Source organism: Mobula birostris, chromosome 13 (assembly GCF_030028105.1).
Source record: "Mobula birostris isolate sMobBir1 chromosome 13, sMobBir1.hap1, whole genome shotgun sequence".
NCBI lineage: Eukaryota > Metazoa > Chordata > Chondrichthyes > Myliobatiformes > Myliobatidae > Mobula > Mobula birostris.
Genome location: NC_092382.1, coordinates 40,305,931 through 40,323,366, shown reverse-complemented (window position 1 = coordinate 40,323,366; position 17,436 = coordinate 40,305,931). Strand labels below are relative to the sequence as shown.

The 17,436-nt window shown below is 47.3% G+C and overlaps 1 protein-coding gene across 1 annotated transcript in view; it reads right to left on the bottom strand.

Moving 5' to 3' along the window:
- Positions 1 to 514: 514 nt before the first annotated feature.
- The window catches only part of LOC140206736 (NACHT, LRR and PYD domains-containing protein 3-like), a 29,812-nt gene continuing 12,890 nt past the window's right edge, over positions 515 to 17,436 (bottom strand). The window contains exons 5-11 of the mRNA XM_072274932.1: positions 13,046 to 14,801; positions 12,043 to 12,129; positions 11,717 to 11,887; positions 11,391 to 11,561; positions 1,449 to 1,619; positions 1,126 to 1,293; positions 515 to 960 (exon numbers count right to left, since the gene is read on the bottom strand). Of these exons, the coding sequence (XP_072131033.1) occupies positions 873 to 960; positions 1,126 to 1,293; positions 1,449 to 1,619; positions 11,391 to 11,561; positions 11,717 to 11,887; positions 12,043 to 12,129; positions 13,046 to 14,801 (2,612 nt within the window). The 3' untranslated portion in view covers positions 515 to 872. The remainder of the gene's footprint in view (positions 961 to 1,125; positions 1,294 to 1,448; positions 1,620 to 11,390; positions 11,562 to 11,716; positions 11,888 to 12,042; positions 12,130 to 13,045; positions 14,802 to 17,436) is intronic.

Genomic DNA, 17,436 nt, shown 5'->3' with positions numbered 1-17,436 from the left:
TCAGCCTGGATGGAGATGGGGAGTGAAGTGGTCCTGGGGACCAGACACCACCAGAATGACATTCCTCAGCCTGGAGCTGAGACGCTGCTGTACCACTGTGAGGAGCTCAGACCCATTATTGCAGTTCACTTGGTACAGGGGGCAGCTGTAACCCCAAGTTACTGTTTCTCCTCTAATGCGACTCAAGTTGAACAGCAATACAGGAAGTTAAAGATTTATTGAATTAATCATCACAAACTTAAATTAAACAATGTGTTAGCTGTCAACTTGCGGGAATAAATAAACTGCACCCGACTCACTCACAGTCACACATAATTAACTAACTGCGACAATGAGTGACAGATTGAATAATCTCACCGTCGTTCCGCATCGGGGAACCAATAATCATTATAATCACATTTCGGGGCCGTGCCTGAGATGGTTGCAGGTCTAGGACCACTACCGAGGTATTTTGTCAGTTTAACATCATTATATCGCCGGACTGCCGAATGCACCGTCTTCAGCAAAGTGAGCAAAAGGATTCTCTCCCCGGAAAATACCACCCCGGGAAACACGTGTCCCAGACTGAGCCCCGGCCCCTGGGCTCTGCTTGTCTGTGTAATTTCCCGGGGTTTCACATAGGGGAGACTTGAACTCGCACATCCGACGGAAGCAGCACTGCTGGACGGGAGGCGGAAAAAAAGTCACTGCGGGATCGCTCAGGATGTCACAGAGCGCGAGACTGGAGCTAGTTCCGTTAGAACTGTTGGGAATTAAAGCTGGAGCGCGCCCATTAAAGGTAAGGGCGGGAGTTAAAGGGGAGGGCGGGGAATCGGCCAAAATGTCCCCATCCCGCGGGGTTGGGGGTAGGGGATGTTCACACATTCAGATGTTCACACAGTCACTGTCAGTCCTGGTTTGGGTTCCTGCAGAGATCTCAGTTCCTTCATCCCTTTCCCACTGAACTGATTCCCCCACAGCCTGAAACAGATGGAAGAATAAAGATGAAATAAACAGATTAAACAACGGTGTCAGTAACAGGGGTCTGGGGATTAATGTTTCAACAGCACTCACAGACAAATACCACCAGAAAACCCGCAGATCCGCTGATATTTTATCACATTGAACATTAACATAAACACTCACACGATCCGCTCCATTCTCGGGAGGGTCAGTATGAGGCGGCGGAGAGCCGGGACAGATCCGTCTCTGAGCCAGTTCTCGCTCAGGTGCAGCACCGTCAGTGATGGGTTTGTACTGAGAGCGGAGACGAGATCCTTGGCACCAGAATCTGTGAGACTGACATTGTCCAGCCTGGAGATGAGAGAGAGTGAGGGTGAAGGAGACAGAGAGACAGGAGACGATACAAATCCTCAGTGTTTATCAGTAACATAATTACTGATCACATTAATGTTCAGTGTCAGACACCCAATGACTGTAAGCACAATCTCCCACAGTCTGGTACTTACTCCAGTTTCTCTATTTTACACTCCGGGCATCTCAAAGCCGCAGACACCAGTTTCACTCCCGAATCTCCCAGTTTATTACCACTCAGGTTCAGCTCCGTCAGTGATGGGTTTGTACTGAGAGCGGAGGCGAGATCCTCGGCACCAGAATCTGTCAGACCAACCCCACTCAGCCTGGAGATGAGAGAGAGTGAGAGTGAAGGACACACAGAGACAGGAGACGATACAAATCCCCAAGGTTTATCAGTAACACAATTACTGATATTTTTGCACGGCGGCGCAAGTCGGCCAGTAAGAACAGCGAGAAGAGTTTAAAAGAAAGACGGATTTACAAAGCGGGCGTCGGAGGCGCGGGCGACGGAGTAGTGGGAGACTGAGTAGGAAGGCTTTGGCTCAACGGGGCTTCAGCGATTAAAGGATTGAGGCGAGGTTAGTTATCTGTTTAGAATACAGACAGAAAGTATGTGTGTTAGACCGGTTTACAGTCCTCGGTGTCAGATGTGAGAGGTCCCAGAGTCTCCCAACCTCCCGGACGGCCATATCTGCACCCGATGTGTCGAGCTGCTGCTCCTGAGGGACCCAGTTGAAGAGCAAGAGATGCAGCTCGATGACCTCTGTTTGGTCAGGGAGAGCGAAGAGGTTAATGAAAAGAGTTATAGGCAGGTAGTCACACCGGGGCTACGGGAGACAGGCAAATGGGTCACAGTCAGGAGAGGGAACGCGAAGAGTCAGGTACCAGAGAGTACCCCTGTGGCTGTATCTCTTGACAATAAGTACTCCTGTTTAAGTACTCTTGGGGGTGGACAACCTACCTGGAGAAAGCAACAGCAGCCGTGCCTCTGGCACAGAGTCTGGTCCTGTAGCTCAGAAGGGTAGGGAAGAGAAGAGGAAGGCACTAGTGACAAAGGACTCTATAGTTAGGGGGTCAGACAGGCGATTCTGTGGACGTAGGAAAGAAACATGAATGGTAGTTTTCCTCCCAGGTGCCAGGTTCCGGGATGTTTCATTGTGACAACTTCACGATATGCTGACGTTGTCACAATGGGGGCGGGGGGGGGGGCGGGGGGACCGTTGGGAACGGACCCAAATGTAAGACACAGATACTGAAGAACTAGGAACAGGACTTGACTAGAGTAGGGACGTGACAGGACAGAGACAAGGAGCAGGGACAAGAACGCAGACTTGTGCTAGGACATGGACTAGACAGACAACCTGGACAAGGAACTATGAACTAGGAGCCTGGGCTTGGGAAAACGGGACCAGGACTAGGAACCATGAACTAGGAGCCTGTGTTTGGAGTCCGAGCCAGAGACTGGACAAGAAACCAGAACCTGGGTCTTGCCTCGGTTTCGGACCACAGAACCAGGCAAGGACATGACATGGCTACAGAATAGGACGTGGCTGGGATCTTGAGGCTTGAGTCAGCAGGCTGGGGTCTTGAAGCTTGAGTCTGCAGGCTAGGGTTTTGAGGCTTGAGGCTGCAGGCTGCTGTTTAGTGTCTTGAGGATTGAGTCTGGAGCCTAGGGTCTTGAGGCTTGAGGCTGGTGTCTTGGGTCTTGGGTCTTGAGACTGGGGTGTTGGGCCGTGAGACTTGCAACTGGGGTCCTGGGTCTTGAGTCTTGAGGCTTGAGTCTGGGGACTTGAGTCTTGAGGCTTGAGGCTTGGGACTTGAGTCTTGAGGCTTGAGGCTGGGGACTTGAGTCTTGAGGCTTGAGGCTGGGGTCTTGAGTCTTGAGGCTTGAAGCTGGGATCTTGGGTCTTGAGGCTTGGGTCTTGAGGCTTCGGTCTTGAGTCTTGAGGCTTGAAGCTGGGATCTTGGGTCTTGAGGCTTGGGTCTTGAGGCTTGGGTCTTGTGTCTTGAGTCTTGAAGCTTGAGGCTTGAGGCTTGAGGCTTGAGGCTGGGCTCTTGGGTCTTGAGGCTTGAGCCTTTAGGCTTGAGGCTGGGGTTTTGGTTCCTGGGTCTTGGGTCTTGAGGCTGATAACTCGGAGGCTGGAGCTTGGAGACAGACTGGGACTATGTATATCAACATAGAGCCGGGACGTATCCTTCGAAAAGCCGGGACTCATCTTTAACACGGCACTAAAATGAGACTGCACAGTACATAGACATAGAGCTGGGACTTATCCTTAGACAAGCCGGGACTCAACTTTATCTCCACACCAAGGTGGGACAGGTCCATACGTCGGGTAACGGCAGAACAACCGGACTTACCCAACAGAAGCAAAGACAAGATAAGACAGGTCCCCCCGCAGGGCAACGGTAGAACGGCCTGACTTACCGCACAGAGGCGAGGACAAGACAAGACAGATCCCCCCCGCTGGACAACGGCAAAACGGCCTGTCTTACCCCACGGAGGCGAGGACGAGACAAGACAGATCCCCCTGCAGGCCAACGGCAGAACGGCCTGACTTACCCCACGGAGTCGAGGACAGGAGACAAACACCAAAGAACGACGGCAGACAGATCGATCTCCGCAACGGGGTTGCTCCGAGTCGCAGTTACGGCCAGCAACCTCAGCTGGCTAAGGAAACAGCCGGATCGCTACCTAGCTCGGAGTGGCTGACGGCCATTTAATTAGCCCCGGAAACGGGCGAATCCATACCGCAAAGACAGATCCGAGTACCGACAGCAAGGCTCCATGAGGCAATGTTTCACCAACGCGACCGAAAGATGGCAAGTGGCAGTTCTAGCCTTCCACCAGCAGGTTGCCCCATGGAAATCTTGACAAGACAAACCAGCAGCCTACACTCAATCCCAAGGCGCCATATATTCCAAGCATCAAGATGGGAATCAGGTACCTATGATTAACTCAACTGAAACAAGGGACATCTGGAGGACCCGGAGTACTGAGTGCACGGACCGGACCGTGAACCAGAATGCGACTTTACAGACCGGAACATGACAGAAGTTGGAAGGAGAACAATCAGAGGTCGTGGAACATATTGGTACCAATAACATAGGTAGGAAAAGGGAAGAGGTCCCGAAGAAAAGACTACAGGAAAGTAGGAAAAAAGTTGAGAAGCAGGACCGCAAGTATAATGATCTCGGAATTACTGCCTGTGGCACGCAACAGTGAGTATAGGAATAGAATGAGGAGGATAAATCCGTGGCTGAGGAATTGGAGCAGGGGGCAGGGATTCCGATTTCTGGATAATCGTGACCTCTTTTGTGGCAGGTGTGACCTGTACAAAAAGGATTGGTTGCACTTGAATCTGAGGGGGACCAATATCCTGGCAGGGAGGATTGCTAAGGCTATAAGGGAGAGTTTAAACTAGAATTGTTGGGGGGGGGGCGTGGTTGCGAACCGAACTGAAGTGACGGAGGCAAGGGAGGTTGGCTCACAAATAGAGAAAGTTTGGAGACAGTGCGAAAGGGAGGATAGGCAGGTGATAGGGAAGGGACGCGCTCACTCCGATGGTCTGAGATATGTCTATTTTAATGCAAGGAGTATTATGAACAAAGCAGATGAGCTTACAGCGCGGATCAGCACTTGGAGCTATGATGTTGTGTACATTACAGAGACTTGGATGACTCAGGGGCAGGAATGGCAACTTCAACTGCCAGGTTTTTAGATGTTTCAGAAAGGATAGGGAGGAAGGCAAAAGAGGTGGGGGCGTGACACTGTTGATCAGAGATAGTGCCATGGCTGCAGAAAGGGAGGAAGTCATGAAGGGGTTGTCTAAGGAGTCTCTGTGCATGGAAATTAGGAATAGGAAAGGATCAATAACTCTACTGGGTGTTTGTTATAAACCACCCAATAGTAACAGGGATATCGCGGAGCAGATAGGGAGACAGATTCTGGAAAGGAGTAATATTATAGGGTTTTTGAGGTGGAAGATTTTAATTTCCCAGACAGTGATTGGCATCTCCTTGGAGTGAGGAGTTTAGATGAGGTGGAGTTTGTTCGGTGTGTTCAGGAAGGTTCCCTGACACAATATGTAGATAAGCCTACCGGAGGAGAGGCTGTACTTGATCTGGTATTGGGAAATGAACCTGATCAGATATCAGATCTCTCAGTGGGAGAGCATTTTGGAGATAGTGATCACAATTCTATCTCCTTTAACATAGCATTGGAGAAGGATAGGAACAGGCAAGTTAGGGAATCGTTTAACAGAAGTAAGTGAAACTATGAGGTTATCAGGCAGGAACATAGAAGCATAAATTGGAAACAAATATTCTCAGGGAAACATGCCGAAGAAATGTGGGAAAAGTTCAAGGTTTTTTTTTTTGCGTGGGGTTCCGAGTAGACAATCGACAATAGGTGCAGAAGTAGACCATTCGGCCCCTCGAGCCTGCACCGCCATTCTGAGATCATGGCTGATCATCTACTATCAATACCAGGTTCTTGCCTTGTCCCCATAACCCTTGATTCCCCTATCCATAAGATACTATCTAGCTCCTTCTTGAAAGCATCCAGAGAATTGACCCCCACTGCTTTCTGAGGCAGCGCGTTCCACACATCCACAACTCTCTGGGAGAAGAAGTTCCTCCTCAACTCTGTCCTAAATGACCTACCCTTTATTCTTAAACCATGCCCTCTGGTACTGGACTCTCCCAGCATCTGGAACATATTTCCTGCCTCTATCTTGTCCAATCCCTTAATAATCTTGTATGTCTCAATCAGGTTCCCCCCCCCCCCCCCAATCTCCTTAATTCCAGCGTGTACAAGCCCTGTCTCTCTATCCTCTCTGTGTAAGACAGCCCGGACATCCCAGGAATTAGCCCAGTGAACCTACGCTGCAACTCCGCCACAGCCAGGATGTCCTTCATTAACCCTGGAGACCAAAACTGTATACAATACTCCAGGTGTGGTCTCACCAGGGCCCTGTACAAATGCAAAAGGATTTCCTTGCTCTTGTACTCAATTCCCTTTGTAATAAACGCCAACATTCCATTAGACTTCTTCACTGCCTGCTGCACTTGCTCATTCACCTTCAGAGACTGATGAACAAGTACTCCTAGATCTCTTTGTATTTCTCCCTTACCTAACTCCACACCATTCAGATAATAATCTGCCTTCCTGTTCTTGCTCCCAAAGTGAATAACCTCACACCTATTCAGATTAAATGTCATCTGCCAAGTTTCTGCCCACTCACCCAGCCTATCCAAGTCACCTTGCTGATGTTATTCACAATGCCATCCTCTAAATCATTGACGTAAATCGTAAACAGCTGTGGTCCCAATACCGAGCCCTGTGGCACCCCACGAGTCACCACCTGCCATTCCGAGAAACACCCATTCACTGCTACCCTTTGCTTTCTATCTGCCAACCAATTTCCTATCCATGTCAATATCCTCCCCCCAAGGCCATGAGCTCTGATTTTACTCACCGATCTCCTATGTGGTACCTTATCAAATGTCTTCTGAAAGTCAAGGTACACCATATCCTCTGGATCTCCCACGTCTATCTTCCTAGTTACATCCTCGAAAAACTCCAATAGATTAGTCAAGCATGATTTGCCCTTGGTAAATCCATGCTGGCTCGGCCCAATCCTATCACTGCTATCAAGATATGCCGCTATTTCTTCTTTAATAATGGACTCTAGCATCTTCCCCACTACTGATGTTAGGCTAACAGGGCGATAGTTCTCTGTTTTCTCCCTCCCTCCTTTCTTAAAAAGTGGGATAACATTAGCCATTCGCCAATCCTCAGGAACTGATCCTGAATCTAAGGAACATTGGAAAATGATCACCAATGCATCCGCAATTTCCAGAGCCACCTTCTTTAGTACCCTAGACTGCAGACCATCTGGACGTGGGGATTTGTTAGCCTTCACTCCCATCAGTCTACTCATCACCGTTTCCTTCCTAATGTCAATCTGTTTCAGTTCCTCTGTTACCGTATGTCTTTCGCCCACCCATACATCTGGGAGATTGCTTGTGTCTTCCCTAGTGAAGACAGATCCAAAGTTCTTATTAAATTCGTCTGCCATTTCTCTGTTTCCCATAACAATTTCTGCCAATTCATTCTTCAAGGGCCCAACATTGTTCTTAACTATCTTCCTTCTCTTCACATACCTAAAAAAAAACTTTTGCTATCCTCCTTTATATTCCTAGCTAGCTTGCGTTCATACCTCATTTTTTTCTCCTCCTATTGCCTTTTTAGTTAAGTTCTGTTGCTCCTTAAAAATTTCCCAATCATCCGTCTTCCCACTCACCTTAGCTCTGTTATACTTCTGTCTTAATGCTATGCTATCTCTGACTTCCTTTGTCAACCACTGTGGCCACTTTCCCCCCTTTGAATCCTTCCTTCTCCGGGGGATGAACTGATATTGCACCTTTTGCATTATTCCCAAGAATACCTGCCATTGCTGTTCCACTGTCTTTTCTGCTAGGATATCTGACCAGTCAACTTTGGCCAGCTCCTCCCTCATGGCTCCACAGTCTCCTTTGTTCAACTGCAATACTGACACTTCTGATTTGCCCTTATCCCTCTCAACTTGCAGATAAAAACTTATCATATTATGGTCACTACCTCCTAATGCTTCCTTTACTTCAAGATCACTTATCAAATCCTGTTCGTTGCACAACACTAAATCCAGAATAGCCTTATCCCTGGTCGGCTCTCGTACGAGCTGCTCCAAAAATGCATCCCGTAGGCACTCTACAAACTTTTTATCCTGGGGTCCAGTACCAACCTAATTTTCCCAGTTCACCTGCATGTTGAAGTCCCCCATAACTACAGCGACATTTCCTTTGCCAGATGTCATTGTTAACTCCCTATTCAACTTGTACCCAATATCCATGCTACCGTTTGGGGGTCTGTAGATAACACCTATTAGGGTTTTTTTGCCCTTACTGTTCCTCAGTTCTATCCACACTGACTCTGCTTCTCCAAATTATATGCCCCCCTCCCCCTTGCAAGGGACTGAATCTCATCCCTCACCAACAGGGCCACCCCACACCCTCTTCCCACCTTTCTGTCCCTTTGATAGCAGGTATACCCTTGTACATTCAATTCCCAGGTCCCTCTGCAGCCATGTCTCCGTTATCCCAACAACATCATAGTTACCCATTCGCACCTGAGCTTCAAGCTCATCCGCCTTATTTCTGACACTTCGCGCACTCAGATATATAATTGTTAACCCATTTCTCCTCTCTCTGTTTAAATCGCTGCCTATTGTGCATAACCCAACTCCCCGAACTGTCACCGGGCTATACGCCCCTTGAATTTTGTTGTCCTTCTTAAATTTACTTACTCTTTCTGCACATTTAACTCCATGCTCCGTCAGACCATCCCTCTGCACATGTATCCTCCTTATCACTCGATCCGCCTCACCTTTCTCTACTTCACACTTGATATTCCGGAACCGTGTAATCCCCACCTGTCCTTTATACTTCATCTCGCTATCCTCTCTCACATTCTGGATCCCTTCCCCCTCCAAATTTAGTTTAACGCCCCCCCCCACCCCCAAACAGCACTAGCAAACTTTCTTGCAAGAATCTTAGTACCCCTCCAGTTCAGGTGTAAACGGTCCTGTCGGAACAGATCCCACCTTCCCTGGAACAAAGCCCAAATATCTAAAAACCTGAAGCCCTCCCTCCTGCACCATCCTCTCAGCCACGTATTGATCTGTATAATCCTTCTGTTCCTTGTTTCACTCGCAGGTATGAGTAGATATGTTCCAATGAGACATGGAAATGATGGTAGGGTACAAGATCTGTGGTGCACAATGGCCGTTGTAAATCAAGTCAAGAAGAAAAGAAGACATTACGAAAGGTTAAAAAAAAAGAAAGGTAATTATAAGTATCCGGAAGATGATAAGGTTAGCAGGAAGGAGCTTAATAATAAAATTAGGAGAGCTAGAAGTGACCACCAGAAGGCCTTGCCGGACAGGATTAGCTACAACCCCAAGGTATTCTACAAGTATGTGAATAGTATGCGAGAAAATAGGACCAATCAAGTATGACAATGGAAATGTGCATATGGAACCGGAGGAAATAGTGCAGGTACTTTATGAATCATTTGCTTCAGTATTCAAGACAGAAAAGGACCTTGACAATTGTAGTGATGACTTGCAGTGGACTGAAAAACTTGAGAATACAGATACTAAGAAAGAGGATGCGCTAGAGTTTTTTGGAAAGCATCGGGACATGACGGGATATAGGTCAGGTTACTGTAGGAAGTGAAGGACGAGGTTGCTGAGCATGATCCGTGCATCATCAGTGAGAAGGGAAGGTTGCGGACAATTGGAGGGTTGCGAATGTTGTTCATTTATTCAAGAAAGTGAGTCGGGATAGCTCAGGAAATTATAGGCTAGTGAGTCTTACTTTAGTGGTTGATTTATGGAGAAGATCCTGAGAGGTAGGATTTGTGAACATTTGGTTAGGCAAAATATGATTAGGAATAGCCAACAAGGCTTGTCAAAGGCAGGTTGTGCCTTACAAGCTGACTGAATTTTTTGAGGATGAATTTTAGAGCCATAGATGTAGTGTGTATACATTTTAGCAAGACATTAGATAAGGTATCCAATGCAAGGCTTATTGAGAAAGGAAGGAGGAATGGGATCCAAGGGACATTGCTTTTTGGATCCAGAACTGGCTTGCCCATAGAAGGTAAATAATGGTTGTAGACGGATCATATTCTGCATGGAGGTCGGTGATAAGTGGCGTGCCTCAGGAATCTGTTCTGGGACCCTTGCACTTCGTGATTTTTTTAAATGACCTGGATGAGGAAGTGGAGGGATGGATTAGTAAATATGCTGATGGCACAAACCTTGGGGGCGTTGTGGATTGTGTGGAGGGCTGTCAGAGGTTTTAACGGGACATTAATCGGATGCAAAACTGAGCTGAGAATTCGCAGATGGACTTCAACCCAGATAAGTGTGAGGTGGTTCATTTTGGTAGGTCAAATATGACGGCAAGAATATAGTATTAATGGTGAGTCCCTTGGCGATGTGGACGATCAGAGGGACCTTGGGGTCCGAGTCCATTGGACACCCAAAGCTGCTACGTAGGTTCACCCTGTGGTTAAGAGGGTACACGATGCACTGGCTTTCATTAATCATGGGATTGAGTTTAAGAGCCGAGAGGTAACGTTGCAGCTATAAAGGACCCTGGTCAGACCCCACTTGAATAGAATAGAATGCTCAGTTCTGGACGCCTCATTATGGGAGGGACTTGGAAACTGTAGAAAGGGTGCAGAGGAGATTTACAAGGATGTTACCTGGATTGAGAAGTATGCCTCATGAGAATAGGTTGGGTGAACTCGTCCTTTTCTCTTGGAGCGACGGAGGATGAGAAGTGACTTGGTAGAGGTGCACAAGATAATGAGAGGCATTGATCTTGTGGATATCAGAGACTTTTCCCCAGGGCTGAAATGGCTAACTCGAGAGGGCATATTTTAAGGTGCTTAGAAGTAGGTACAGAGGAGATTTCAGGGGTAAGCTTTTTATACAGAGAGTGGTGAGTGCGTGGAATGGGCCGCCGGCGGCTGCGGTGGACCGCGGAAACCATAGGTCTTTTGAGAGACTCCAGGATGGCTACACGGAGCTCAGAAAAATAGAGGACTGTGGGTAAAACCTAGGTAGTTCTAAGGTAGGGACATCTTCGGCACAGGTTTGTGAGCCAAAGGTCCTGTATGGTGCTGTATGTTTTCAATATTTTTATGATTATGAAGACGCGCAGTCCTCTTTTATTGTAATTTAGTAATGCATGCATTAAGAAATGATACAATATTTCCTCTGGTGTGATATCACAAAACACAGGACAGACCATACTGAAAAAACTGACAAAACCATATAACTATAACATATAGTTACAACAATGCAACAATAACATAACTTGGTGAAGAAGTCCATGAGCACAGTAAAAAGTTCAAAGTCTCTCAAATGTCCCACATCTCACGCAGACTGGAGAAGGAAGAAGTAGTTCTACTGATCACATTAATGTTCAGTGTCAGACACCCAGTGTCTGTAAACGATCTCCCACAGTCTGGTACTTACTCTAGTTTCTGTAGTCTACAATCCGGGCATCTCAGAGCCGCAGACACCAGTTTCACTCCTGAATCTCCCAGTTTATTACCACTCAGGTTCAGCTCCGTCAGTGATGGGTTTGTACTGAGAGCGGAGGCGAGATCCTCAGCACCAGAATCCGTGAGACCGACATTGTCCAGCCTGGAGATGAGAAACAGTGAGGGTGAAGGACATAGAGAGACAGGAATCGGTACAAATCTCCATTGTTTATCAGTAACACAATTATTGATCACAATTAAGTTTAGTGTCAGACACCCAGTGACTGTAAACACAATCTCCCACAGTCTGGTACTTACCTCAGTTTCTGCATTTTACACTCCGGGTTCGTCAGAGCCGCAGACACCAGGTTCACTCCTGAATCTCCAAGTTTATTACCACTCAGGTTCAGCTCCATCAGTGATGGATTTGTACTGAGAGCGGAGACGAGATCCTCAGCACCAGAATCTGTGAGACCCACGTTGTTCAGCCTGGAGATGAGAAAGAGTGAGGGTGAAGGACATAGAGAGGCAGGAGGCAGTACAAATCCCCGTTGTTTATCAGTAACACAATTACTGATCACATTAATGTTCAGTGTCAGACACCCAGTGACTATAAACACAATCACCCACAGTCTGGTACTTACCGCAGTTGCTGTATTTTACACTCCGGGTTCCTCAGAGCCGCAGACACCTGTTTCACTCCTGAATCTCCCAGGTCATTACCTCCAAGGCTAAACACAAACAGACAAATTGATGAACAAAGATTCAGACTGTGCGTCTGAGGGAATTTCTCCGAACGTCAGTAACTTAATCTGTCTGTGTGACCCTGTAAAGTCCCCCTATTCTGTCTCATTCCCCGACGGTAAGAAATCTGTTCCTGACGTGAGAGGGTCGGAAGGGGCAGGGTTTAAGGGTGGGAGAAAGTCCCACTGTGAGGAAGATATATTAATGGGTAAGTGTCGATGGAAGCGATCCCCCCTGAAGCAAAGGGATAGGACAAGAGCTCCTGCAGGAGGAAGGTGATTGAGAAACAGAGATCCCAGAGGAGGAAGGAGTAGGGGTCCCACAGGATGAAAGAGGAGATATCCAACAGGAGGAAGAGGGATGGGGAACAGATGAACCATAGGTGGATATCATTGGGAAAAGATAATTCACTAAGACGAGGGTTGCAGGGACAGAGTGCACAGGAGGGGTGGGTCTGAACTGTGGCCCAGAACCGGGAGAGAAGATGCACCCATGGGGTCTGGGTATCTGGTAGTGAGCAGAGTCACGCAGGTGACTGATGGTGATAGTCACACACGGGGAAGCGCAGGGGAGGACAATCTCACAATGGTAATTCTTACTCTGTTGCTGGGACGGTGGGCTGTCGGTCTCTTGTCCCTCACCAGGAAGATGGTGTGAAGCCCTAACCCACCTGCTGCTGTCACAGTCATGTGATTTACTACCATTAAACAAATAGCCATTGTGCACTGATCTAAAGTCTCCAAAATCTCTTCACCGGGAACCACAGAAACCTTCCTTCCTTAGGGAATTACTGACCGATTCCCTGGCATTTGTCACAATTCTTCGCAATCTGATTCACTGCCCTTTTAGCCAAATCACAATGGGACAGTTTCACAGTTCAGAGTGGGAGATAAATCAAATTACATTAACTCTTGGCACTTGTGCAGCCCGGGTCCCAGCCGCTGGATTCCTTCACACTGAATGTGGCAGTTCCCCAGTTTGAGGTGTTTTATTGTATCACAGAGTCCGATGGCATGAGACAGGACCGCGCAGTCAATCGGGGTCAGCGTCATTCCATCGAATGAAAGTGTTTCCAGTGATTCCAATGCGGTCTGAGCCAGTCCACTATTCTGAGACTCAAACAGGTAGTGCAATGTGTTCAGGAGGCTTCGTTTACCAGCTTCATTCCTCACGTTTCCAATCTGGCGTTTAACCTCCTCCTTCACCCAGTCAATCACCCGGCAGGTTGTCTGATGAAGAAATGGACCCAGAAACTCCTCCAGGCCCCGAGCTGTCATTGGGGAGGAGAGACCAGCAATAAAACGGAGAAATACCTCAAATCGTCCATCAGTAGTGTTGTGGGCTTCAGCGAGGAATTTCAGGGTATCCCCGGGATGTGGATTCAGGAATTGTGCGACTGCAGCTACAAATTCTTGGATGGTGAGGTGTGGGAATGTGTACACCACACACCGGGCAGAATCCTCTCTCTCCAAAAGCTCCATCAGGAACCCGGACAGGAACTGGGAAGGCTGCAGGTTGTAGTTGATCAAATCTTCAGCTGGGAACACAATCTTCTTATCGAACACTCCTCTGAAGGCCATCTGGCCAACCCTGAGTAAAACATCACGGGGCTTCTCAATCTCACGGCCGTGGTTTTTCAGGATGTTGTAAATATAGTAGGAGAACAGTTGGGTGATGGTCTTGGGAACTCGCTGCGGGTCCCTGACTCTTTGTGCGAAGAAGGGACCCAGTGCTAGAGCGAGGATCCAGCAGTAGGAGGGGTTGTAGCTCATGGTGTACAGGATCTCGTTCTTCTCCACATGGTTGACAACAGCTGCTGCCACCGTCTGATCTTCAAAGTGCCTGATGAAATATTTGTTCCGTTCCTCACCAACAAATCCCAGGATTTCAGCCCAGACACTGATCTCTGCCTTTTCCAATAAATGTAACGCAGTGGGGCGGGTGGTTACCAGCACTGAACACCCTGGGAGCAGTTTGCCCTGGATTAAACTGTACACGATGTCAGACACTTCACACCACCACTCGGGATCTGGGCACTGGTGCTTGGGTTCTGTGTCTCTCCGACTGTCAGCAAAATCAATTCTGTGCTTCAGTTCATCCAAACCATCAAATATAAACAGCAATCCCTCTGGGTTCTTCCAGACCTTTCTCAGTAAATTCCCAAAGTAAGGATACTGATCCAGAATCAGTTCCCTCAGGTTTATTCTACAGTTAATGGAGTTTAAATCCCTGAATTTAAAACTGAAGACAAACTGGAATTGTTGGTATATTTTCCCCGTGGCCCAGTCATAAACAATCTTTTGTACCATTGTTGTTTTCCCGATCCCCGGGACTCCGGCCACTGCTGCGGACATCCCTGTTTTGTTTCCAAAGACAGACTTTTTCCATTTGTGAACATATCTCCTCTTGAATAACTGATCTGTCCGCATTTTCTCCAGCTTTCCGCGGAGATGTTTCTCTCTCCACTCCTCGTGGTCTCTGCCTCTTGCCAGCAGCTCATGTTCCACCAGTCTCCGATCACGAATAGTAGAAATGATCGTGAGCTCAGTGTATCGATCAACCAGCTGGAAAACTTTCACCTTCTCCTTCATCAGGATCGTGTTCACGCTCAGTTTTTCAGTCTGTCTCCGCAGAGTCTCCATGTGTTTCCGTCGAATGTCTTAGGAAGGAGAGAAATAGGTTGTCAATGCCTGATGTGATGAAGATGGAGCCCTCACGTGTTTACGGTAATAATAACAGGGAGCACACAACATATTTTCTTTAATTAAAAAATGTTAAAGACATTGTTTGGGTGAAATTAGGATATCAGATGTAAGAGTGTCAGTAAATGAACGATGGCCCAGAAATATTTCTGATCTGATTCAGATTCGCTGTTAAAGGCTCCTCTCTCCCCTCTGTTCGTAGTTTGCAGATTCCTCGGTGTTCCAGAGAGTGCCAAGTGCACACGTGATTCTGGAGAGGAGAGTGTTGTGTGGAGCGGCTGGTTCCACCGCTTTCACTGCTCAGCTTCTGCTGAGCTGGGCAACACTGCAGAGGGCAACAGTGGGAGGGGGGAGCAATTTACTTCTTCCCTGGCCCTGTCACTCCGAAGGGTAGGGAAAGGAAGAGGATGGCAGCAGTTATAGGGCACCCTATAGGGGTCAGACAGGCGATTCTTTGGGCGTAGGAAGGAAACAAGGATCGTAGTTTGCCTCCCAGGTGCCAGGGTCCGAGATGTTTCTGATCGCGTCCACGAAGTCCACGAAGGAGAACAGACAGAGGTCGTGGTACATATTATGACCAACGACATTTGGAGGAAAAGGGAGGAGGTCCTGAAAACAGACTACACGGCAGTTAGGAAAGGAGTTGAGATTAAGGTTCCGGTGACGTCATCGTGCAGAATGACAGCTGAAATCAACAGCTCCTCCGGAAATACGCATATTTTGCCCTGTTAATCCATCAAATACAAGATCTTTCGAAATTATCTGAATTGATAAGGGGGGCAAGAATAGGGAAAAAGAATGGAGATAAAAAATCATCACTGCGGAGCCTATGGAAGCGACAGGTACAACGCGCGGCTCTCCTACAGGTGTGTGTAGCGGCGAAGCGGCAAATATAATAAGGATTCTGGAAGAGATAAGGGAAGTCCAAAAAGGTATAAAGCAGAAACTCAATGATATAACTCAGAGGTCGTCAACGTCAATCAGAAAATAGCGGTGGCAGAGACTCTAATTGAAAAGATGGAAGACCGCGTGCAAAACGTGGAACGGATACTAAGTAAGCCGATAAAGGTATTAAATCAACAGGAAAGTAAATTGCTCTGCCAGGAGTGAAGATTGCGACGGAAAAAAAAAATCAGGATTTATAATGTTCCCGAAGGAGCGGAGGGATTGTCGATGATGAATTTTGTGGAAAAGCTGCTGCGGGAGGCGCTGGGGATTCCCCTGAGTATGGAGATTGAAATTCAGAGGACACATCGTTCGCTCATCCAGCGATCAGTATTACTCCCCGGCGGTCCTTCAGAAACGGAACGAGTATTCCGAAGCGAAACGAATATTAAAGCAAGAAAAGATTAAATTCCAAACCCCGTACTCTGCTAAACCGAGATATTTTACCAAGAAGGGTTACGACTATACCAGACGGTGGAAGAGGCGACTACAGACATGAACAACAGAGGACTGCCCATTAGCGTGGTCAAACCAACTGATTGGGAAATAGCAAGAGAACATAGAAAGCAGGGGACGGGAGCAGGACGAAGGAAGGATATTAGGAAGAGACTGTCAGTTCTCCGAGGGCAGCCCTCACCTCCTCCAGAAGAGCCATAAGGTTTGCCTAACTTTAAAGGTGCTGATAAACTAAACAGAAGCAAAAATAGACGGTGATATACCTATCTCGACAAATACGTGTTATAATGTGAATTTTATATTACTCAATTATTAAAAATTGATTTTTACATTCTTTTTACCCTACCTAAATGAGAATATACACATGGGAGGAATACACAGGGAAATCATTTCTGTGTAAAATTGGCTTGCCCACAGAAGGCAAAGAGTGGTTTAGACGTGTCATATTCTGCATGGAGGTCGGTGACCAGTGGTGTGCCTCAGGGATCTGTTCTGGGACCCCTACTCTTCGTGATTTTTATAAATGACCTGGATGAGGAAGTGAAGGGATGGGTTCGTAAATTTGCTGATGACACAAAGGTTCAGTGCTTTTTGCGTAGTGTTGAGGGCTGTCAGAGGTTACAGCGGGACATCGATAGTATGAAAAACAGGGCTGAGAAGTGGCAGATGGAGTTCAACCCAGATAAGTGTGAAGTGGTTCATTTTTGTAGGTCAAATATGATGGCAGAATATAGTATTAATAGTACGACTGTTGGCAGTGTGGAGGAAGGCGGATCTTGACGTCCGAGTCCAAAAGACACTCAGGTAACAGAGCATGTTAACTCTGTGGTTAAGAAGGCATACGGTGCATTGGAATTCACCAACAGTGGGATTAAGTGCAAGAGTCAAGAGGTGATGGTACTGATATATTGAACACTGTCAGACGGTACTTGGAGTACTGTTTTCAGCTCTAGTCAACTCACTACAGGAAGGATGTGGAATCTATAGGAAAGGTGCAGAGGTGATTTACAAGACTGTTGTCTGGATTGGGGAGCACGCCTTATCAGAATAGGTTGAGTGAACTTGGCCTTTTTCCCCTAAGATCGACGGAGAATGAGAGGTGAACTAATCGAGATTTATTAGATGATGATTGCGATCGTGTGAATTGTCGGAGGCTTTTTTTTCCCCAGGCCATAAATGGCTAACACAAGA